This window comes from Triplophysa rosa, linkage group LG10, assembly GCF_024868665.1.
Source record: "Triplophysa rosa linkage group LG10, Trosa_1v2, whole genome shotgun sequence".
In the NCBI taxonomy this organism is placed as follows: Eukaryota; Metazoa; Chordata; class Actinopteri; order Cypriniformes; family Nemacheilidae; genus Triplophysa; species Triplophysa rosa.
The window spans coordinates 8,613,261-8,637,571 of record NC_079899.1 but is presented as its reverse complement, the minus strand read 5'-3'; the positions used below and the strand labels follow the sequence as shown (position 1 = coordinate 8,637,571).

At 39.8% G+C, this 24,311-nt stretch overlaps 2 protein-coding genes and 1 pseudogene across 2 annotated transcripts; 2 read left to right on the top strand and 1 right to left on the bottom strand.

Annotated features, from left to right (window-relative positions):
* Positions 1-630: 630 nt before the first annotated feature.
* On the top strand, positions 631-3,835 carry LOC130559796 (uncharacterized; annotated as a pseudogene).
* exoc5 (exocyst complex component 5) lies at positions 2,931-19,082 on the bottom strand. Its single transcript, XM_057343425.1, has 18 exons — positions 18,917-19,082; positions 18,409-18,503; positions 15,275-15,422; positions 14,897-15,091; positions 13,069-13,133; positions 12,235-12,263; positions 12,034-12,143; positions 11,642-11,686; positions 11,371-11,511; positions 11,194-11,276; positions 9,119-9,328; positions 8,867-9,014; positions 8,652-8,760; positions 6,740-6,860; positions 6,570-6,656; positions 6,356-6,464; positions 6,006-6,221; positions 2,931-4,438 (listed from the first exon to the last, which is right to left on the bottom strand). Exons 1-18 carry the CDS (start codon positions 18,941-18,943, stop codon positions 4,250-4,252), a joined length of 2,127 nt encoding a protein of 708 aa, XP_057199408.1. The 5' UTR covers positions 18,944-19,082; the 3' UTR covers positions 2,931-4,249.
* Positions 19,083-19,263: 181 nt separating this feature from the next.
* On the top strand, positions 19,264-23,896 carry ap5m1 (adaptor related protein complex 5 subunit mu 1). Its single transcript, XM_057343433.1, has 8 exons — positions 19,264-19,604; positions 19,877-20,543; positions 20,891-21,118; positions 21,193-21,332; positions 21,716-21,801; positions 21,888-22,000; positions 22,148-22,244; positions 22,341-23,896. Exons 1-8 carry the CDS (start codon positions 19,537-19,539, stop codon positions 22,421-22,423), a joined length of 1,482 nt encoding a protein of 493 aa, XP_057199416.1. The 5' UTR covers positions 19,264-19,536; the 3' UTR covers positions 22,424-23,896.
* The last annotated feature ends 415 nt before the right edge of the window (positions 23,897-24,311 follow it).

The window sequence follows — 24,311 nt, the reverse complement described above, 5'->3', positions numbered from 1 at the left end:
ATCAATTGTCTCCTGTAAACTATGTATTAAGACCATTAGTACATATCTACAAATATTTTAACCTGTTCTGCATATCGTTAGTTAAGCCATGGGTAAGATTGGTTTTGCCAAGTCATCAATACAACAACAACAACAACAAAAAAACATGGTTACTACACAAAAACTACACTTTTACCATAGTTAATTTTCACAGGTCCAGAAGCACTTCCAGTTTGTTTAGTTTATTTATTTACTTTTAATCTTACACATACATAATTACATTTTTGTTTTTTGATTCGGTTACAAATATTTTATTTTGTTGTTCATCTCCAACAGGGGCGTGAAACTGCCTGCTCCAGGTCTGCAGCCTCCCCATATAGTTTCAGGCAGGTCTGGGTAAGCATTCGCTTTTAGATAGAATGCATCTTTTGTTCCAAGACTTTAATTTGTGCAATTTTACATGTCTAATACATGCATGGGCAACTTATAACACACCAAAGACACAGAAAAACACGTATTCGCGCCATATGACCCCTTTAATGTAATTAGATTCAATTAATATAAAATAAAAAATTAATACAAATTAATAACATTAAATATAAAATAAATTGTTGTATTATAACCAAACAAAGACCAGGGGATGGTTGCATCATGCATATGATGGTTGGTCATAACTTCTTTAAATCAGTTACATAAAAAGGTAGATTGGGCTAATTGAAACATAATAAGACTGATTAGTCCTAACTAATTGCTAGTCAGTGAGACTAATTGTTACGACGCAGTCTTAGCTTAGTGCAGAAGGGGGGGGATTCCTGGAGCTCCCGGCTGCTTGGAACACACTGGTGTAGTTACACAACTCATCAGAGAGGCCCATGAGAACTGAGGCGACCTAGTTGTCTTGTGGTTAGACCTGGTCAACGCCTATGGGTACATACCGCACAAGCTGGTAGAGCTCGCTCTACACCTCCATCATGTTCCCAGTAAGATTAAGGACCTGATACTGGATTACTACAACAATTTCAGGATGCGGGTCACTTCTGGGTCAGAAACATCAGACTGGCATCGCATTGGGAAAGGAAGAATAACAGGCTGTACCATCTCTGTTATTCTTTTCGCTCTTGCCATGAACATGGTGGTCAAGTCAGCCGAGGTGGAATGCAGAGGGCCCTTAACCAAGTCAGGCGTACGACAGCCCCCTATAAGAGCCTATATGGACGACCTTACCATCACAACGACATCGGTCCCAGGGAGCAGGTGGATCCTACAAGGACTTGAGAGACTCATCACATGGGAAAGGATGAGTTTTAAGCCATCCAAGTCAAGGTCCATGGTGCTGAAGAGGGGGAAAGTGGTTGACAAGTTCCGTTTTTCCATCTCAGGAACTGTCATCCCAAGCTCTTTGACTCCAGCCTGAAAGACTCTGCCGCCATCCAGAAGTCCAACAAAGAACTTGGAGATTGGCTCACCAAGGTTGACAAGTCCGGTCTGCCTGGTAGATTTAAAGCCTGGCTCTACCAGCATTCCATCCTGGCCCGAGTCCTGTGGCCCCTGCTGGTCTATGCAGTCCCAATGAAAACAGTTGAGTCCCTAGAAAGGAAGATCAGTGGCTTTCTTCGGAAGTGGCTGGGCCTTCCAAGCAGTCTTACCAGCGCTGCAATGTATGGGACAAGTAACGTCCTGCAGCTGCCCTTTAGTGGCTTCACGGAAGAATTCATGTTGGTACGCACCAGAGAAGTCCTACAGTACAGGGACTCCAGGGACTGCAAGGTGTCATCAGCCGGCATTGAGGTGAAGACAGGAAGGAAATGGAAGGCTGGGAAAGTAGTGGAGGTGGCAGAGTCACGCCTGAGACAAAAGGCACTGGTGGGCACCATGGCGACAGGCAGAGCGGGCCTGGCTAACCAGAGTCTTTGGGAAGTAGACCAAGCCCGCTCTGCCTGTCGCCACGGTGCCCACCAGTGCCTTTTGTCTCAGGCGTGACTCTGCCACCACCACTACTTTCCCAGCCTTCCATTTCCTTCCTGTCTTCACCTCAATGCCGGCTGTAAGGAAAGACACCATCTACTCGAGGAAGAGGTCCGAGCAGGCGTAGAGGAAGACCACCTGGGCAAACATCTTGCAGGCAGATTTCCATCGGGTCCGTTTCCTGGTACAAGCTGTCTACGATGCCCTGCCAAGCCCAGCGAACCTCCATGTCTGGGGGAAGAGCGAGACACCTTCCTGCCTTCTTTGTTCTGGAAGAAGCTCTTTAGAACATCTCCTCAGCAGCTGCCCAAAGGCTCTGGCCGATGGTCGCTATCGTTGGCGCCATGACCAGGTGCTTAAGGCAATTGCTGAGAGCTTAGCCTCAGCCATCAGCACCAGCCAGTCCCCTTCATTAAAGCTGGAGAGAAACCCTGGGCACGCCAATAATTAACAACAGGCCTCCTCCACAAAGCTTCGGACTGGCAGCTGCAGGTCAACCTGGGTAAACAGTTGAGGTTCCCTCAGCACATTTCAACAACAAGTCTCCGTCCAGACATGATAGTTACCTCCGAGGTTTCAAAACAACTGATCATGCTGGAACTTACGGTGCCCTGGGAAGAGCGTATTGAGGAAGCCAATGAGAGGAAACGCGCTAAGTACCAGGAACTGGTGGAGGAGTGCAGGGAGAGAGGCTGGAGAACCTTCTATGAGCCCATAGAAGTCGGCTGTATAGGCTTTGCAGGACGTTCACTTTGCAAAGTGATGTATTGTGGTAAAACATTAACAAGTATAAGTTAATAATGTGGAAGTCTTTGTTCTAAAAAAAGATTAAGATGGGCTCATGCCTGACAGACCATCTAACTACGTAACCCTTAAAAATGAGTAAAATATATAATGAGAATATTAAATACTGCATAGTAAGAATTACTCTGGGGCTTTGAGACCACCCTCTATTAAACTTGTCTCATTAAAAAGAAGAGGGCAATTTCACACATTTTATTTTCAGAAATAATCGACGAGTAGCTTTACAGATGATTCAGTTGCATGTGCAGGATCATTTTGACCTGAATTCATGTTAGAATGCAGTACAGTCAACAGAAACAAACCATCTTATCATTTTTAACTGACTAACACCTAGGTCAAACCCAAGGGTCAGAGATCTTGGCCCCAAGCTTTTCAACAGAGGTGAAGGGTTAGAGTTCGACTAGTCATATGACATCACTGCATTCAACACATACTCAACTGATGAATGTGCTCTTGAATTAATCGTTTGTGACTTCTCATGGTTGAGATTCACCATATCCATACTTTTATCAAACTAAAAACACAAGATACTAATCAAGCATCAAAGTATCACTCATCGGAAAACCCTACACCATTTCCTGTAACCCAAGCTATGTCTAAAACCAATCATGTTGTGAACCAATCATTTTTCAACAATTACAGTATATGGAAACAATCAGAATGTAAGGCAATATTTTGTTATTAGACTGATGCAGTAGTTATTAGTTTTATCTTAGAAATGTTACGTGTGAACTGCATTTCACTGAAAATTGTATATTTTAGCACTGAGCATATTAGGAACGGATAACTACAGACCTTGCAGTACTCACATTCAAAACAATCACCTGCCCTCTTGTTCATTAATATTATGAGTATGAAATGAAAATAGGACTGAATTAGCTTTCAAAGCATGGCAACATGAATAACATCTCTATTGTTCTGTTCAAAGAAAGGCTTTTTCTTCCTGCGAAGCCCCGTGTGTGCACAACAGCCTGAGCGAAACGAGCCGGGCAAGCTCATTGATCCAGAGCAGCGCGCTGAACTGCCCCCTCTCATCCCAGCAGAGCCACGGAGGTTGATTTGGCACAATCAAAATAAAAGCAAATAAAATTGGGTCTTTCGACAACCCAAGTCCAGTAGCAGAATCATTTGACAGTCCACCTCAGTTCATTTAACATCATTGTCCCACAAATGAAGTCCAGAAGCGGGGAAATGTACAAAACAGCCCTCTACACTATATTACAGATTTATATTCTCCAACTTAAGGTATGAACAAAAACAAGCACATTTCAGATAAAACAGGCAACTTAAAAAATTAATAAAATAGGGAAGTGTTGGGTCTTGAAATTGTTACTGTTTTGTTTTTTAAACATCAGGTTTAATGTCCACATTGAATAACACACAAAGGCCGCTAAAAGCCTCTCAAAATTGTCCGCTTGTGTTTTTTTGTCTTGCAGTAGGGCAGCTTTGAATGGACGGCTGTATGGTAGGCTGTGCAGTAATTGGGCAGCCCTGCCAGTCATTAGCTGAAATGCCGGCCCAGTCGGGCTGAGCGGTAGTCTACTCTTAGCTGGACGAAAGCATGGAGGAGGTTCCTGTCAAGGTTGGTTAACTGCTCGCCAGAGCACACCTGTTTGAGGTTGTCCGGGGCGACGACCAAGAGGTTACACAGAGCATGAAGCGTGTCAAAGAGCTGGAGCACAAGAGGAACCTGTGGAGGATTTTTAATGCAGCTGTTAGTCAAACTATAGGTTTTGAAACACATTTTGAAGAAGTCAACACTTAAGATTCTTAAAGCATTTTACAATAAAACATTAGAATTTCCTTTAATGTCTGTAGAATGTCTAAAGAAGCATTTTCATTAAGAGTAAACAACATGGGGTACGAAACTCTTAAAAAAAACTTGTTTATTATGCTTGTTATTGACAAAACTGGCAAATGCTCTTGCCCTTGAATGTTTAATTTAACCTTTTATATTACAATAAGACGTTTCTTATTAAGCATACAGGGTCAAATTTACTGACAATGCTTTCAGATATTAAAAAGGTGCGCCACACTAAGCATTTTTATTTATCATATTTAATATTCATTTCACAGAATTCTGCAGGTTTCCCCAACAATCAGCACATGGGTAGTTGACAAATAAACCACACATGTGTCCTATGGTGTGACATAGCAAAAATTGAGAAAGAAACTAACATCTTTTAATGAGAAAAATCTCATTAATCTGATGCTATTTTATATTATTTTATTAAAAGTCTGTTTTCTACGTTTCTGCTGTCACACCATAGAACACATAAGGTTTATTTGTCAACTACCCATATACAATATCACAGATTTATCACCCTGCCTGTTACCCAGCTAAATTCATTATTTTGTGATTCACATATTCTACAAAAAAAATCAACCTATGTAAGGTAAAGAACATTCTGTGAAAATATTACCTTAATATCTTTGCTTATACAGTATCGCAGACATGACGTATTTTTGTAGGCCAACCCAAGTTAGCGACGCAGAAAATAAACTCTGCGATTAACAAAGGTTTATAACCCTTACACGTTTTGTCTATCAAGATAATTTTAACAGATTAACACAATATTTGCTACTTTTGAAGCCTAAATACAATCGCCAGAAGTAAAGAGCTAACATGAGGCTATAAACAGACTACACTACGGTCGCTCGATATCGATATCAACACCAAGTCTCCAACAACTTTTTAAAACGTTATTAAAAACATGATAAATAATTACTCCATGAACGAATATCCATCCAAGTTTTAGAGATCTGTGTCCATGTTGCATTATTTGTGAGATTTCCATACGTGAAGACGTTTAATGTCTCCGCTAAAGGATGCTGTCATTTTTAAGACCCGATAAAGCTTTAAAAATCACAAGCGGGTGGTGTGTTTTATGTCATAAAATAAAAGGTTATAAAATATTTAGAGGTTTTGTCAACCCCAGACCTTATTTTAGGCATTTAACCGAAAACCCATAAAAAAAAACATTGACTTTGGGGCGATGGAACCGAAAGTGCTAAAATGCTAACTAGCTTCCGGGGTTTGTATACAAAAATATGTCTCATCTCTGTGGTACTCTATAAGGCCATGTCAAATATGAAAATGAATGATTGAAATTAAACTTTGATACTGTTATTTCATCATTACATTGAGACTTTAGCCTGGATTTCACAGACAGGGTGGGTCTAGTTATAATAAAACAAGAGCCCACGTTTATGAAATGGCCAAAATAAACCCTGTAAGACCTTTGACCTGTACTCACCCTGAAATCTTTGGCACATCGACGGTACTCTGCCACATCACAGATGGCTAGCATGCCACCCATGGAGCTGTAGCTGAACTGCTGCAGGTGCTCATGGATCAGCCTGTGGAATCGCACTCCCAGCTCCGTCAAAACTGTGTCCACATTCTTACCATCCATGGATCTCCGCACACGCTCCACCTGCTTGCTCAAGTAGGCGCAAACCTTTGAGCATGCCTTCAGGTATAAGAAAAGGTAAGGTGTAAGTATACGGCTACAGACAGTAGAAATCTTAAAAGGAGTCCTAGTCCTAGTAGTTCTCAGGATGTTATTCATGCAAGTAAACAATTTTTTTGCTTTTATTATCTTACTGTGGTGTACTGTATCATGACATTGTTCTCATCTTCTGGTCTGAAGTCTGTTTTCTTCTGCTCAGTGGCCAGGATGTGCTTCATCTGGCCAACCATGCAATTCAGTGTCCTAAAAACATTACAAAATGTCACAAAAACTGACATTAAGCCAAAGACTGTCTTTTGTGCTAAATAAAAATAAATCCCCAATTTGCAGTGAAAGTTTTGAACTAACCTATCAATTCCAGTGTCCAGCTTCACCTCCATCTGTTCGATAACTTCTTTCTTCTTGTGCAGGCACTCTGTCAACTTAGGCGAGGAGCTGAAGGGATCAAAGTTCAAACAAATCAAGTCATGGGAAGCCACCAGACAAAAGACAAAAAGGTGAAAATCAGTCAAACTCACCTAATAAGAGGCATCAGATGATCGTTAAACTGCTTATCAAAGAGGTGGAAGATTGTGTTGGCCTGCTGGACCACATCCAGGAAGTACAGGTTGGCATTTTTGGCATCCGCAGATGGGATTGCTGTGCAAGACAGTATTGTCATTCAAAACCTTTTCTTGTCAAGCAGATTTTATTTTATACTTATTTCATACTGTTAAAACTAGTTGCCGATGTTTGGCATTTTAAAATGATCAGTACTGGCTAGTTTTTATAACTAAGAAACAAATGACGTCAATATCCCAATTTGCAGCAGTAAACTCATAATAATGGTTTATAATCTGAGCTGTTGAAAGTGTTGGGTGTAACTAGTAACTAAGTAATTAGTTACAATAGTTTAATTACTTTTTAAATGTAAAAGTCTTTCGTGTCTATCCTTGAATCACTTAAGTAATCAAGTTTGATATAGGATATAGAAAGTAATCAGTAATTAAATACTTTTTGGAGAGAGTAATTTGTACAGTAATCTAATTACACTATTGAATATCTAAGTAGTAACTAGTAATTAATTACTTTTTCAGAGTAACTTGCCCAACACTGGCTGTAGGTTACGGTTTTATATGAAATGTCGGTTATACATAATTTGATGTAAAAAATATATGTAAAACAACCTGCAATATAAACAGATATTTCAATATTTCAAACAGATGGCGAAAGTTCCAGAAAACCTGCACTATCAACTACTATTAAACAACACAATGTCTTCAAATATTGACATGTAAGCCGAACTGGAAAGTACACTACCAGTTAAAAGTTTGGAAACACTTTCTGTTTATTTAGATTTTCCCCACATTTTAGAATAGTAGTAAACTCATTAAAACCATGTTATAACAAAAGTGAAACAATGGGAATTATGTTGTGACAAAGCATACAAAATAAATTAACACTGTTATATATTTTGACATCATCAAAGTTGTCACCCTTTGCCTATAATTAGCTAAATCTTGGCATTTCATCATCCAGCTTCTTTAGGTCTTAACCTGGGAAGCTTTTTAAACATCAATGCATTTCTAACTATGCTGGACTTCTTTTTATTATTTGGTCCAAGTATTAACACTGGACCACATTAATATGATGGCATAAATACACTGCCCGTCCAAAAAAGAAGTCACCACCTGGATTTAACTCAGCAAATGGGTAAGAGCCTCCAATTGGATTGGAGGTCTAGGTTCAGCAACGTTATGTGCCCAAAGAATGAGGTCAGCTGACTACCTGAATATACTGAATAACCAGGTTATTCCATCAATGGGTTTTTTTCTTCCCTGATGGCACAGGCATATTCCAAGATGACAATGGCAGGATTCATCTGGCTCAAATTGTGAAAGAGTGGTTCGGGGAGCATGAGACATCATTTTCAGTTTTTCACACATGGATTGGCCACCACAGAGTCCACACCTTAACCCCATTGAGAATCTTTGGGATGTGCTGGGGAAGACTTTGCGCAGCGGTCCGACTCTCCCATCATCAATACAAGATCTTGGCGAAAAATGAATGCAACTCTGGACGGGAATAAACGTTGGACGGGAATACATTACAGAAGCTTATCGAAACCATGCCACGGCGAATGCGTGCCGTAATCAAATCTGAAGGCGGTCCAACGAAATATTAGAGTGTGTGACTTTTTTGTACGGGCAGTGTATATTGTTGCCTACAAAAATGATTTCAAACACTGAAATAGACACCTTTATAAGATTCAATTATTTTTAAGATCATGAGGAACATATTTGTCAAGTGTGTCTAAACTTTTGACTGGTACTGTATAAACTATTTTACATTGTACGACAACCTAATTGATTAAAAACCTTTATAAACAAAAGTCAGAAACATCCCCTAATACAGGTACTTACACATTTGAATGGTTTAGTCCACACATACCTGAAAGCCCAATCTCAAGGGCATAGTCTATATGGTCCACACACAGGTATTCCACCAAAAGCAGAAAGATGGAGAATGCATTTTTTGGTAAATCTGCAGGGTCAGACAACTGCAAAAAAATAAAAGAATGTAAGTATTTACGGCCCCAACAATGATTAAACAGCTTTTACAGTTAAGGTTTACAGTATATCATGCAGTGCTGTTATTTGACAAACCTTGTTGCATCTCTCAAAAGCATGTCGAGTTTCCTGCAGCAGGTTCACTACAACTTCTTGTGAGAGCAGGGTCTCTCCCTGTGTGTCAATACTAGGTCCCAGTGGCAGGTTAGTGCGTTGTCTAATCTTCTCTTTTAGTTCCTGGATACTGTGAAAGTAAAAAGGAGAGACGGCGAGGAAATGTAAATCACACATCAAGATATCTATATGACAAAACCACCCTAAGCTGTTGAACAAAATTCCAGTCTTTACCTGCCCGCACCTACAGGACGTTTTTGGTGGTTCTTTGAGTCGTAGAAGCGCTGGAGAATCATGCCGCTGCGGCTTTGCAGATATTGTCGCTCCATATCTATGTAGCTCTCCAGATAACAGGAGAAGATGTTCTTTATCAGCTTGGACAGAAACGTGTGTTTGTCTGAGCCCAAGTTAAAGTCTGTGAGCTTAGCAGCCAGTGCCGTTGTCCTACAAATAAGAGTAAAAGTAGTTTAAAATCATGGTGATTACAATAAAAGTGGTGTTCAGCATCAGTCTGCCTTGAAATAGGGTCTCCCTTAGGACCTCAAGTAATTCCATTGGTCTAAGGAACTTTTAATGGGTACTCGTTTTAATTCCTGATTATGTTGCACGCTTAAAAGTCCCCGTGAACCGGAAGTTGCGATCGTTTTTACTTTCGTATTCTGACACATTTCCGAGTGAAAAGGAATTTCAAAGGAGAAAATTGGTGGGCGTGGCTTGCGTTTCTCACTGCGAATTGATTGGATGTGTAAAAACAGCTGTTGCATTGATTTTGAAATGAAACTGGCAGCAGACTGACAGTTGAAGGGGAGGAGTTAACGGATGCTCCGCCCAAGCCTTCTAATGTACATTCAATTCAATTCAATTCAATTCAATTCAATTTTATTTATATAGCGCTTTTCACAATGTGCATTGTTCCAAAGCAGCTTTACAGGAGCAAATAAGAAAAACACAGAAAGGTAAAACACAGCACAGTGCATGGTGTTTATAGACCAAGCAAGATCATTATAATAAATAATATCTAATAAATAAATGAATAAATAAATAAATAAATGCAGTCTCCCGGTGAGCAAGCCAACACTGCACTGCACTGCTCTGCTCTGCACTGCTCTGCTGTGGCGAGGAACCCAAACTCCAATGATGAATAATGGAGAAAAAAAAAACCTCGGGAGAAACCAGGCTCAGCCGGGAGGGCCAGATCTCCTCTGACGTGTCATAGCTGCACTCAAGTGACCCCGACCAAAGCCACCGAGCAACGTCCACGAAGAACAGGGAGAGCCCACGAGCCGCGACCCAGGAAGCCCCACCCGCCGAAACCGTGCAGGTCCAACCCGGTCCCATTCCGCGATCCATCTCAAACATCATTTGAGATGGATAGTCATTTCCGGGCAGAAGTGCATTTTCATATTTTAATTTAAGATTATGAGGGTACATGAATTTTAAAAAGAAAATGACCGTGACTGCTCACTTTTCTCAGGGAACACTTGCGTGGCTCACACATGCGTGGCTCACACATACATGCCTCGCACAACGGCTCTCACTAAATCCTTGGTGTTTCGAGTCTGACGTCATCACCCAAACGTGTTTTTTTCGTCAATTTTAACAATCATAGGTAGTTTAGATGGTTAGAGTAAGGTTAGGGTTAGGGTGTGGGTTAGGGTAAAGGTTTCATAAGACTTGAAACACCAAAGATTTAGTCAAAACCAACAAGCCACGCCCACGGATCTGACTCAAAACACCAAGGATTTAGTGAGAGCCTCGCACAACACACTGTCTTCTTCATTGGCCACTCTCTCACGGGTGCCCTCTACAGGCCTCTAGACAACATGCTTATTTGAGATTAATACAAGGTTTTGCAATTATTTATCAAATATCATTTGACAAACACACGATATTAGCCCATACTAAATTCGAAAACACATAGGAACAATACAAAAACAAAATGTAAAACTAGATTTGAGTTAAAGAGATGGGGGTTATCATTTTCTCTCTATGCATAACAAACAGAATTAATATTTAACATGACAGTCAATGTAACTGGCCCACACAATTGCAATTCCCACAAAATTACATTATGATTTATGTAATTTGAACTGTGTTATTATAATGACCATTAATGTCTTTAATAATTTATGTTTCATATTCCACTGATATATAACCCAAGCTTTACGTTGTGATTTCACATGGACAGGAATAAGATGACAGATTGGACAAGAATCTCTTCTGATTGTCAAAGTTTCATTGCAGAAAAATACAGTATGTTCAATGAAGTAGTTGCATGATAAACCCTTAGGGCATAACAGGTACAATACCGTGTATAGAGGTCATATAGGTTTTTGAGGTATTGCTCCACGTCAGAGTTGCGGGTCCCATCTAGTCTTTCTTTAACGTGCGCCTAAAATCATAAACACAGTAGATTTGTTACTTGAAGCTAAAGATGATAACAGATTTGAAGCTAACTGGCTAAGCATGTTTCTGTGTGCCATTACCTGTATCTTGTTCTCAAAGATGCTCTGAATGAGCTTAGCCATGACAGTCTCTGGACTGCAGAAGACTTCTCCAACTTGCTTATTTACCCGCTGACACAAAAGGGCAATGTCTTCAAAAACGTCATTCCTCATATATGCTCCCTATAGAAGATAAAATCAGGCTATGTAGAGAATACACAATTGATTGTTTGTTGTCTGCAACAGGAAATCAAGTATAAACTTCATAGATGTAAGGAAAAGAATTAAGAGACAGTCCAAACTTAATGCACACCTCCTGACACTGCTTGATGTAGACATCCACGCAGTGGGCATAACCCTATGACAAAATACAAGGAAATAAATAATTACACATCCTGCATATGACAAATGTGGAAAAAACAACAATAAAGTCAGTCAAAATCAGCATTCTCAAAATCAATGTGAAATGTCATTCGCAACTAAATTATTTATGTGACATGTTTCTGAGTGAGAAAGGATAAAAAGCAACAGCCTAAAAGAGATGTTGATGTCAGCCAAAAAAAAGTTGTTCTGAGTTACATTTTGATACATGACCAACTTTTTTAATAATAATGTGGAATATTCTTAAGAACCGTATGTTAAGATCATAAAAGGGGTGATTTGGATTTAATGTTGACTTAAGGGTGCAGTGCATCTCCAACAAACCTTAAAATGTAGCAGGACTGCCGCCACCTCCCGCATGCGTCCAATCTCTCCTCTCCTCTGAGCCGCTGTAAACTCTTGGATCAACTGCCGCTCAAGGTCATGATACTTACCTGTCAAACACGCACAAAGCTTTTGTTAACACTGCATATTCAACAGACAGGTCAAAAGTAATGGTGTCTTGTTTAGTCTGCAGCTGCTTACTTGCTATCTTGGCCTTGACATCAGAAAATCTAAGAAAGGAAAACGAGAGAAATTGAAAACATTTGAAGTCAAAGTACTATTGCATTATTCTAACCTCTAATCAATGCAGCTTGTTTGTGCTACCCTGTGTATGACACACTTATTATTACTGGGTCTGGGCAGTATGAGAGTATATAACAAGCAACATTAGAAATATAAAGATAGTTAAAATTCAATAAAAAAAAAAAATCTGTAATCTCTTCACTAGTCCTTAACGTTCCACTGTTAACCTCTTTTATATTGTTCATCTTTTCCTAGCTACCCAACTTTTATATATCTGTAAAAGTAGCTTTGTAGACTATGCTTATCATTTGCTTTGTAGACAAAATGTTAAATGCTCTCTTATTTAAGTTACTTTGAATAAATGCATCCGTTAAATGAATAAATGCAAATATAACTACTGTTAATTCAATGGTAGATATTTGCAGTTCTATAATATTAGTAAATTGTGTCCCAAACAAGTTAATGTGAAAAAAAAAATGCTTATCCAATCAGTATTTAGCTGGAAATATGTATTTTATAAAATTAGTTTTTGATATAATTTAGTGTTTTGAAATCTTTTGGTTTCAGTTCGTGTTATATAATGTGTAGGAATTTTGGCACCTATGCCAGATTTACTCATTTGTAATAAATCATTTTTGTGCTATCCATTTTTTTTATGTAACCTTTTAAATTAATTTTTGGCAAAAACTGTAATATATGTCCTACGTTACATTTTTTTTTACTCCACCCCTGCCATCCACCCACCCCTACCCCTTCGACTCCTCTAACTCCTTGACTCTGCAGGCTTCTTACCTATCAAACGGCAGCTCCTGAGCGATCAGGTGCAACTTCTGAATGATGTCAGCAGCTTCTTTTATCTGTTTGGGATGAGAACAGGCTGTGGTGAGAGAGGACATTGATACTACAGGACAAACGCCTCAAAACACGAATCAAGGCCAGAGGCACCTCCCCTAAATCTGTGGATCGGCTTAAGGTAAATTTGTCCCTCTCTTCGTCCACCAGAAAGACGATAAGAACGAGCTCAGCCCTGCACACCTGAACCTCATCAGCACCACAACTTAACCCCCGTCCATCAACCGCTGCCCATCCATCACCTTACGCTCACTCATCCCTACCTAAATCACATCCCATAATCTGTCCCCACAGGCAGGTAGGAGGACGAGCCAGAAAACAGGACCCGGACAAGAACCCCCCACCTTTCCCTTCAAACCTGATGTACAAGGAGAAGAAAAGGCCCTACCCTCCACACATCCTGTTCCTCTGCCTGCCTCAGCTAACATCATTATTGTGGTCCCGTGAGGTGGATCCATCCCTTTTCCGCTCTCCTCGCCGAGGTTTTCTAAGTATCTGTCCCCCAGCTAAGATTAGCCAAATCCCATGTAAGTGATGTAGCCGTCTCCCAGCAGTAGGGGATTTTTACCGGCGCTTGTCTCCTCGCTGCCTGGGCCCGGCCCTCCCTTTTACAGGGATTAACCCAACCCTTCGTTCCCTCCATTTCCCATTTCTCTTTCCCCCCTCTTAGCTATTCACCGGCAGCTCTCACTTCCCCTCTTTTCTCTTCTGGAGGCGTGCGTGTTTTGAGAAATATTGAAAAGTCTGCCGGGTATATTCTCACACTGAAAGCATGTTGGTGGCCTTATGCTAATAGCATCAGAAGACTTGCCACCCAGGGTTGGCGAGTAACTCGAGAGATTAATTTATAAGTGGCATTTCCAATTACGTTGGCGCACATCAAAAGTTAAGCAGACAATATATTTTAGCCTAATGCATGTGTTATGGTGCACTACTGTTTCATATGTTCTCACATTCTCACATTTACATTTAGCAGACGCTTTTATCCAAAGCGACTTACATTGCCTTGTACTATACATTTGTTTCTAACTATGTGCAATCCCCTGGGATTGAACCCATGACCTTGGCGTTGCTAGCGCCATGCTCTAACCACTGAGCCACAGGAAAGCTTTATGTGTTTCATACAAAGTTTTAGCGTTTTTGTTTGCTGCAGTCACTTCGGTTAACTTTAACAAAAGTCAAAATCAGAATTTTGTAGGAAACTCAAATACTTATTTCGCAATTCTGATTGCATTTAAAGGTCCAGTGAATGAAATTTAGCCGGCATGTAGCGGTGAGCTTGCGATTTGCAACCAACGGCTCACTCCACCCCTCCTTTGCGAAGCACTACGGTGGCTGACACAGGACAAACATGTTGCATTTTCGCTTCTTTGCCAAAGGAGATAACGTATTTAAGAAACACACTCTGTTGAGCAGTTTGTCTGTTTAGGGCTACTGTAGTAACAACACGGCCAATTCCACGCAAGGGGACCCACGGTTTTTAAACAGAAATAGCTCATTTGAAGGTTATAAAAACATAACGCTTAGTTATGTAAGGTTTTTATACACCTCTGAAGACATAGTTATGTATATTATAGTGCATTTCGGTCAATAGATCCTCCAAAAAACTACACACTGGACCTTTAAGTGAAACCTTTGTGCAGCAATTTCATAAAATGATACAAACTTAAGGCAATGTGTAAATGCAGTTGTTTAATCATTGGTTTGAATAGGGTTTTCTTGACTTAACCAAGAGATGACAGTGTAACTTGTGTCATCTAAATCTGACCTTTTCTGGATTGTTGAAGACATCACTACGCAGCTCTCCATCCAGGAACTCATTGAAGTAAGTCATGAGCCTCTGTGCCTCCACGGCCCTCTGTCTTGGGGTATTCACTCCTTCTAGCTGATCCCCCAAGTGGCAAACCTTAGTGGCCACGTAACTGATATGTTCATCAAGTTCCTGAAAGTGCTGGAAGGCTACCTAAACGTTCATAATAAGGAAGTAAAGGTTACATTATGTGAAAAGTTCATAAAAGTTCTCTTCGAAAAAGTGGAAATTGGCTGTACTGGTTGCTCTGTAGGTCGAGAGGTACACATGGTAAAATAGTTTAAATAAGCCTCTGATTATGATGGGATACATGTATGACTTAATGCATGAACTGACTTGGTTGCTTCTCTGCAGGTCCTGGACCTTGTGGGCAAACTCCTTGGCTTCACGGTGGCATTGGTGCTCCAACTTCTCCACCTTCCTCTGGATCCTTTCATCCAGTTGTTTCAGCTCCTCAATGTGGTTTACAAATTCCTCAAGCAATCTGAAGAACAGATAAAGAACAATCAATAAAACAACACTGGCCAGTTGGAGCCGATGGCTTAGTGGGCAGTGTTCCGACATTGCGTTTCAGGGCGACCCGAGTTCAAATCCCGGCTTGTGGTAATTTCCTGAACCCCCACCCCCTCTTCTCTCCCACTTCACTCCCTGTCATCTCTTCACTGTACTGTCTAAATAAAAAGCGCTTTACAATCATATGAGGGGGGTCAACACTAAAACACTCAAAGCACACAAAAATGACAATTCTGTCACTGTTAGTGTTTACTCAGATTTCTTTTGCGAAACACAAAAGGAGATTTTGAGGTATTATGATCAATTTCACTCTGTTACTCACAGAAAGAACTTAAATTTAGATTCATAAGGGTTCAAAAGTGTAGCCACATGAACTACTTTTATGGTCATTTTATTGTTAGGTTCTCCCAGTCCTTTGTCCTTGACAGGATAAAAGGCTTTTGACAGGATTAAAAGGCTTTTGTTGTGTGGATATGAGCAGTGCAGACATTCTGATTAATATCTCATTTTGTGTTCAACAGAAGAAAGAAAAAATAATTCATGTATCAAACGACTTGAGTGTAAATAAATTATGAAAGAATTTCTTTTACAAACGGTTATTATTAAATAATCATTTTATTACTTTCCCATTGTTAAAGTTTTCTCCCACATCTGCTCAGATGGTCTACATGGATAGTTATCAACCACAAGAAGGTGAATCGATGACAAAGTCGATTTTCCCCTAAACTCGAACCAGTGTAGAGGCTTTGCTAAGCACTCCGCAGAACACTCTTTGTGTTCAGAGAACCTTGAAAAAGGATCCATTTCACACTCTGATTTGCAAGATGCAGGCTTATGTCCCAAATGAAGTTAGCTTGGCTAGCATGTAATCTATGGGGAAGCGTTATATAAAACCTGACCAATCATATGAAAGTGCCCGAAGCTCTGTTTCCATATCCTGAAACCAGCTCAACGACAGGGATCAGAATACTATGCTGGGCTGAGATTCATTTATCTTTCGTGAATACATCTTCAAACAGACTCGGAAAAACTCCAGGAGACTGATCTTAAACTGGGAAACGTACAAGCATCCGGGGAGAGCACCTTATTTGTCAAGATCATATAAGTACTTACCTCGCCAGAAAATCAGATAATGGTCTGTTACTATAAACTGTGGTTCTTCATAACAACGGCCCGTCTGTGCCGTGTGTGTGTATTTAGGAAACCTCACACATACAACCAAAAGCTTCGTCAGCTGCATTTCAAAGAACTTGTGGACAGCAAAGTCAAAAGCTCCAACTCAGCATGTTTGGATTCTCTGGGTGGTAGAAAAACATTCTGAAGTGATGAGTATATAATCTCATATCACCGTAATTCCCTAAACGCTGCTGGCAGTTTAAGTTCTTTTTCCCTCTTCCCTCCAAATTTGTTCTCTTCCATCATTTGTGAGTCAATGGTTCGCCCAGCTCACAACAGCCTCTTCATGGTCGGATATTTGAGAGCTCGGTGTAAAATTTGGGACGATGTTTCTGCTCCGGCAGTCAAAAAGCACTTTTGCAATGCTTTTATGTTGAAGTAAACTTTGTGTCATTTTGATGCTTTTGTCTCCAGCGGTTACATAATTGTCAAACTAACAAATTTGATTGTCATTATTGTTAGTCAAACAAAATCATATATTGCAATAGCACCCACACAACATTATTATAATAAAAGGGACATCTTATATGTATAGCCTTGTCCAGATAAAATCTGTATTTCTTTTCAGGGTAAACCTGTGCTAAGGATTTTAAAATGTTAAGCATGTTAAACTGAGATGAGAACAGGCCCATCCTGAACGATAACTATAGCGATAACTATATTAGCATCCACACCATTGGAGAATAATGTTAATATTTATTCTAAACTTTCCCGCTGCAGTCTGAGCCTTATAAATAATGGAATTTTCATTGACTGTCAATGTTTTATCGTTCATTCGCTAGAAACAAACTCTGAAAGTGATCCCAAATATAATGTTACCCTATTTGCTGTCATAGTTGTGATGTGGACTCTGCTCTTCTCTTAAATTTAAAATGTTTTTTTTAAATGTCACCTTTATAGTTATATTTATCGTCCTTGGTGTGAGTGATTCTTTGCTGATGGCAAAATGCATAAACAAATTAGCCAATAAACAAACACACAAGGCTGTTCCAATTCTTTATGCACAAAAATCTGTATGTGTTAATTATTAAGATGAAATAAGTAATTTATGAATATTTTTAACATGCTACAAGAGAGTGGATGTAAATGTCTATGGTGGTGGTGAATGCTTTCAATTATACTAAATTAAATTAAAGTAGTTCCACTGCCAATTAAAAGTTTGGATTGAATCCTTCTTTAATATTTCTTCTTATTCGTTATTTGCTCATTGAAAACTGTTCAAAAACTGACAAATTAAACATATTGTACCTTAGCTTGTAAAGGGTCTATATTACAGTTTTCTACATTCTCTTAACCAACTTTAGATTCTATCCGGATACTTTCTAACGTTTCCCAAATACTTTAAAGGGGTAACAATATATTAGGTTTGCTGGTTTTCCTTCACTATAAGGTTTGAATCACAAATAAGAAAACATTAATTTAAATGGATACTCCAATAAAATAAAAATTCTGTCATGAATTACTCACCCTAAAGTCGTATTCAGAACACAAATTTAGGTCCTAGAGCTTTCAGACTCCTGCCCATAGACAACAATGCAACTGACATTCTGCGCATTGAATGACGGTTACGTTGCTGTCTATGGCTCCCACCCAGACCTCATAAAAAAATTTTTTAATTTGTATTCCGAAAATGAATGGGGGTCATCTCGGAGTATCCCTTTAATGGAAAATATTCGGATAAGTTTTCAAATCAAGTGTGTCATAAGTTTTTACTGACAGTTTAGGTGTTCACTGACAATCCTTATGTACAAAAACAAATCATAAATTGTTTAGTGGCTCACTTTTTGGGGTCAAATGCCTCAGCTCCTCCTTTAGAGCCTCCTCCAGGAGTTCTCCAAGCAAGTCTCTCGATGTACTCATCAGCATCAAATGGTTCCTGGTAAAATTAATATCATGCAAATGATGAAAAAATGCAAAACGTAAAGCTTATGAAACTGACATAACAAGACGGAGGTCTCTTAAAAAAGAAAAAGAATGACAGTCTGGAATCGGTATTGCTGCAAGATAAGACGCTGTTGCAATTTCTATCTCCCAATTTTAAAAGAGTGTTTACCAGCATCAAACCATCAGCTAAGAATTGTGTTTAGATTTAACGTTAGTGTTATTTACCACCACATTGTAGAAAGCTACTGATTACATGCAATCCATATCAAAACTCAACGATGTAAACATAACACATGCACTTAAGATAAACGCAAATCGCAGACATATACGAGCTATTAAAACAGTTTTTCTAAAAGCTGTAAGGCAGACCGTGACAGCTAGCATTGAATTATTAGACAGACTTACCTCGAATAACTGGGCGGTCGTAGCCATATTTCACAGCACCTAAAATAAAGACTAACGTTAGCCCGAAAACACTACTTAAAACTGGGGAGTTTCCCCAAAGATCATTCTCTCCTTGTTTATTTCTATTCTGAGGACAGTTGCTTCCTGCATCCAGCTGCCATGACCGGGCCGGAAATAGAAAGAAAGGATACGGTTTACGAGACGGGAGACGAGCGCTTGAGAGCCGGTCTGAGATCAGTTTTAGAATTCTGCTTTAACATCCTTGAAAAGGTGAGCTTTGTTAACGCTGATCCTACATCAGCTCCGACAGCCCTGAAAACGACACGGGCACGCCCCAAAGCGTCACGTGATTGCTAAAAACAGGAAGTTAAAGGCTGTCAGATGGGAATACCGTGACAAAATGCGAGTTTCTCTATTCCGCTGTATATTCTCGTAAATATATGTATCTGAAGAGTTTATAACTCAGTGTCGAATTGTGATAAATAATTAACCTTATTATAGGTCAACAATAACGTTTCGCATTACCAAGTTCATTAATAGCAACGTTTATTGCATACTTCGTTAAATGCTTGCACTTTTATATTAGATCCTCATTCATACGGGCAGAGATAGCAGCGTCAATGAGCATACGAGCATTGTGGGTTGTCTCCCACGAGAAGGGTGAATCTGGAAAAGTGCGATTTTCCAGGTAAGCTTGCTCTCTTGCCATTGACCACATATGTAACATGAAATAATCTTGCACCATATTGCCCGATAAAGCCTATGGTTGTTTAATAGAACGTGTCTATGATCAAAATATACCACTGCTATACTCTTTAAGCGGTGAGTGTACTCTTCACAGTATGCTGTTCTTCTTCAATGAACACAAATAGGCCTTTCATTTATCTCTTCATTTTCTATTTGGACAAAAGTTTCATACAATTTTCACTTTTTGACTCTTTATTGCAATATGTTTTTCAGACGGTACCCAACAGCTGAGTTTCGTGCCAAATCCTTGGCTGGAGCTCAGTATGTGGCAGTTCCAGAGGACTGTGTTTTACCTCAGCTTCTGCTGACAGAATTGGGGAAGGTGGATCCTGACAAACCTTACGTAGACATACGGGATGACTGTGCACGGCAACAGCGTTCACCGGCTGTGGAGCTCTGTGTGGAAGGCCCGGGTGGGAGAACTCTTTGGCCTGTGCTCACTGTCACTCAAGGAGCAATAATCTTAGCCTGCCTTCCTCTTGTGGAGGCCCCACCTGAGCCCCGGCCACCTCTGCCCAGCCTGGCCTCAGTCTCACAGGGCTTAGCTCTGCTCTCAGGCCTGCAGGATTTTCTCTGTGGCCCTGGAGGTAAACTGCCGGAGCCTGATGTGCTAGCATCCCGCCTGGCAGCTCTTCCTTCGGTGCTCCTGCAGGTTTGCCCTTTGGGACGGCCACTGGACACCCCCCCTCCAGGTGGAATTGTGCCTACTGCTGTGGCTCCGAGCCCAGGGGGGGCTCAGAAACAGCCAGCCTGGAAAGCAGGGGTCCATCGAGGAAGGGCTGTAGTGAGTGTGGGCCTTACAGAGAAAGTGAGGTCCATGCAGTACGGCAAGAGTACTCGACAGGATCTGTGGGATGTGTACGGCATGGTTATGTGCAAAGTTAACAGCCTTCCTTTTCAAATAATATGAACGGTTCTGATGTTTGTTTTATAAGGGACAGCTAACCCAAATATAACAATTCTGGTATTATTATTTACCCTCATGTCATTCAAATTCAACACAAATATATTTTCTGAAATTTCTTCTCAGAGGTTGTGTGAGGCCAATGTTGTTTGGTCACCAAACGTTCTTTAAAATATCTTCTTTGGTATTCTGCAGAATAAAGAAAGTCATACAGGTTTAGAATGGCATGATGGTGGATAAATGATGACAGAATTGTCATTTTGGGGGGAACTATCCCTTTAAGGTATTTGAATATTTCTTACTTTGTCTTCTCTTGGCATTAGTGTGAGGTGGAAGGTGTTCTGCCCAATGTGACGGTCACCCTCACACTTCCACCCAATGGCTCACCACTGCAGGACATTCTTGTCCATCCGTGTGTAACGTCTTTGGATGCAAGCATCCTTACTGCCTGCAGCATGGAGGAGAATGATGGCTCCGCTTTTTCAGGGCCATACAAGTTTCCTTTCTCACCTCCTTTGGAGCTTTTCAGACTCTGCAGTTATACCTCACAGGTAGAGCTGAAGGTCCTGTTCATGCTCCTATCATGGTATAAACTGACTTTAATTGCTAAATAACTGTTTATTAGGTACCTGTGCCACCGATTCTTGGCTCTTACCAGCTGAATGCAGATGAGCATCATCTAAAGATGAATGTGGTATTAAAACTCCATGAAAGTGTCAAAAACAACTTCGAGTATTGTGAGGCACACCTTCCATTTTTCAACCGGTAATATATGTTCACAAACCAGAATACCTTATTGACCATCAGAAATGAATAAATAATCTCATTTCTTCATCTCTCATAATCATAAAGTAATTTACACATTGTGCCCGGTTTCACACACAAGGCTCACGGTTTGTCCCAGACTAAAATGAATGTTTGAGGTGTCTTAACTGAAAATCTTAAAATATGTCAATGCCAGTGTTTTTCACTCTCAAGATGTACACCATGTTTCTTTTTTACTTAAATATCCTAAAACAACCAAGCCATAGTCCTGGCTTAAACTAAGCCTTGTATGTGAAACCAGGTCTTGGGGTGATTTAAATGTTTTATGCAAGTTTGAATTATATGCCTATGAAGATGACCTAGCTGTGCATGCTTCTTCACAGGAACGTGATGGGAAATGTGGATGTCAAAGTGAGCTCAGGACAGCTTGAGGTGTCTAAAGAGAAGAACCTGCTTGTTTGGGTTCTTGGCACGTCGACTCAATATTTCAGGCTCGGTTTTGCATGTACGTAATTGTTTCAAAGTTGTTTATGACAGTTCTTTTTCTGTCCTTAGGTCAGAAGTTTCCAAAATATCGGGAAGTATCACTGGAGGGAACTGTTAATTTTTCTGGGACTGTTGCTGGACCAGCAGATCCGCTGTGCACCGGACTCACTACATATATAAAAGTGAGGATGAATTAAAGAAGATTGTCTTACTACTGATAGTACTGATAGTTCAGTTTACTTTCCTGGCGTTCATTCTGCTCATTTTTGACATTTCTGTTAAATTCATCTTAAGAAATTGTATAGATTTAACCTCTATACTTTTTGCAGCTTTACTTCCGTATACAAGATTTGACCTTATCTGGATGTTGTGTGGACCAACACTCTGTGCAGGTTTACTCATCTGCTAAACCACGGATTGTCACAAGTGAGTGTATTTCTATACATCATTGTAAGTACTGGAAATAGCGCATTGACATAAACTGTGAATGTCTATCATGTTGTTCTCTTTCTGTTTCTCAAGCACGAGAGCTGGTCTCCTCAGAATACTACATTTGGAACTCCACAGGTGATGCTCCGGTCTCCTCTGGACTCATGATACTGTGACAGTACCTCGCTAATGTATCAGTTATCTTAAAAAATCGCTGCCAATGTTTATCGCAGATGTTAGGCATTAGGCTTAGGAAGGATCATGCCTTTGATCCTATCTGCAAATGTTGCTGCTGACAGATTGCAATCACTGTCATACAGTGTTAGCTTCCATTTATGGTATGTACTGTACTGTATGGTCTTTTCTAATACATCACGATGAAATATAACATTTTCAGTGCCATACTTTACATGCATTATGTTCGTCTTTGTGTGCATGACTCCTTCATTTAGCTGAAACTGTGCTGATACATAATGAATGTTTGTTCAGAGAGCTTTATATAATTCAAAGTAGAAAAGTAGAAATATTTTTTGATGAGCTGAGACATTGCATAAAGAAAAGCTTTGATTTGCACATATTTTAGACTTACTTGCATCTTTATTAATGAGAAGTAATAAAGAAGAAAAGTTTCAATCAACCCTTCTCTTATTTTGCTACAGATTAGGCTCTGGATGTTCACCAGTGTTCAATTTTTGGTTTCCCCTATTAGCTGTTCAGCTGGTCTGTATAGGGGCTGCTTGAGCTCACTCACAAGAGGACTTTGGCTCTGGGTTTGATTGATGAATGTGAAAAGAGTTTATTTTGATGGCAGAGAAAGAGAGAGAAACAGTAATTGTTCAAGGGAAATACCAGACCGGTATCCGAAGAGGTTCTTAATTAGTTTCCAAAGTGACCCATAGAGGTCCCACTTAAGCCTGTCTCAGGCTCTCTCTCCCCAACAAAAGCAATGAATAGAGTTCTAAAAATACCAGTCGTCGGACATACAGCTAAAGGGCTCTTAATTTTTTAAAATAGGAAATCAATTCCTGCTTTGCCTCTGTTTCCTAAATGCTACATTTCTACATCTACATTTTGGGTTTGACACCTGCTGTTATTTTAGAGGAACTCGAGCATGAATACTGTGACACAAAGAGCGTATGTTTCTGGCCAATACAATGCATGCATTGCATAGCTATGTGTTGTCTCCAAAGACAATTATGCTTTAGGTGAGTTGCATTTGGTTGTCAATTAGGGCTGAGAATTCCTATAGAGAAGACAGCAGAATGATGATAGTTCAGCTGGAGCCATATAAGAGCTCTCCACTTAAGCAAATCTTTGTCTGAGAGAGTAATTGTCTGCCATGTCTACTGATTGCAGTGCTGTGTCTCTGCAAGAACAAAACTGGGCTGCATTCTCACAAGGATTTCCTCTTTACACAAATCGTGATTGATCTTATCATTGGAGCCTGTCTCTTATAAGATGCATCATTTACTGGGCAGGAGACAGATTTATAGAAATGCCCAATGCCTCTGTGTCTGCATCTGTCTCTTATTTAAAATCTTTCTGTGAGAATCCCACAGTGCCTGGATCAACTCTGGCCTAATTTTACTTGAAAGTCTTGCTACTGGACATGTTTAATTAAATAAAGGGTGTTCTTGAATTTTACAAAATCCATAAATGATTTATTTTAAGTTATGTTTTATTTAACATTTATTATATGTGCATTTACTCTTTATTTATACTTTTTTTATCGGTTAACATTTGAAGAGTTTGGTTCCAAAATGAGATAACTAATTTTCAAAAATCATTTATTTTTATTGTGCATTCCAATTAATATCAATCAAAGTGCAGTTGGTTTGTTTTGATTTACACCATGAGTTGTCTCATTTTGGAACCAAACTCTTCATTTGTTATTGAGATATTGCAAGCTATATGCATTAAAGAATGCTATAAAAATTCTTATTAGGTTCTGAATGGTGATTAAAAATTAAACAGCTAAACGCCAAAACACGACTCCGTTCGTAAAACACACTAAAAAGGCCTATTGGATTATTAACACAAGTTTAATATGCTATCTGTTGATGT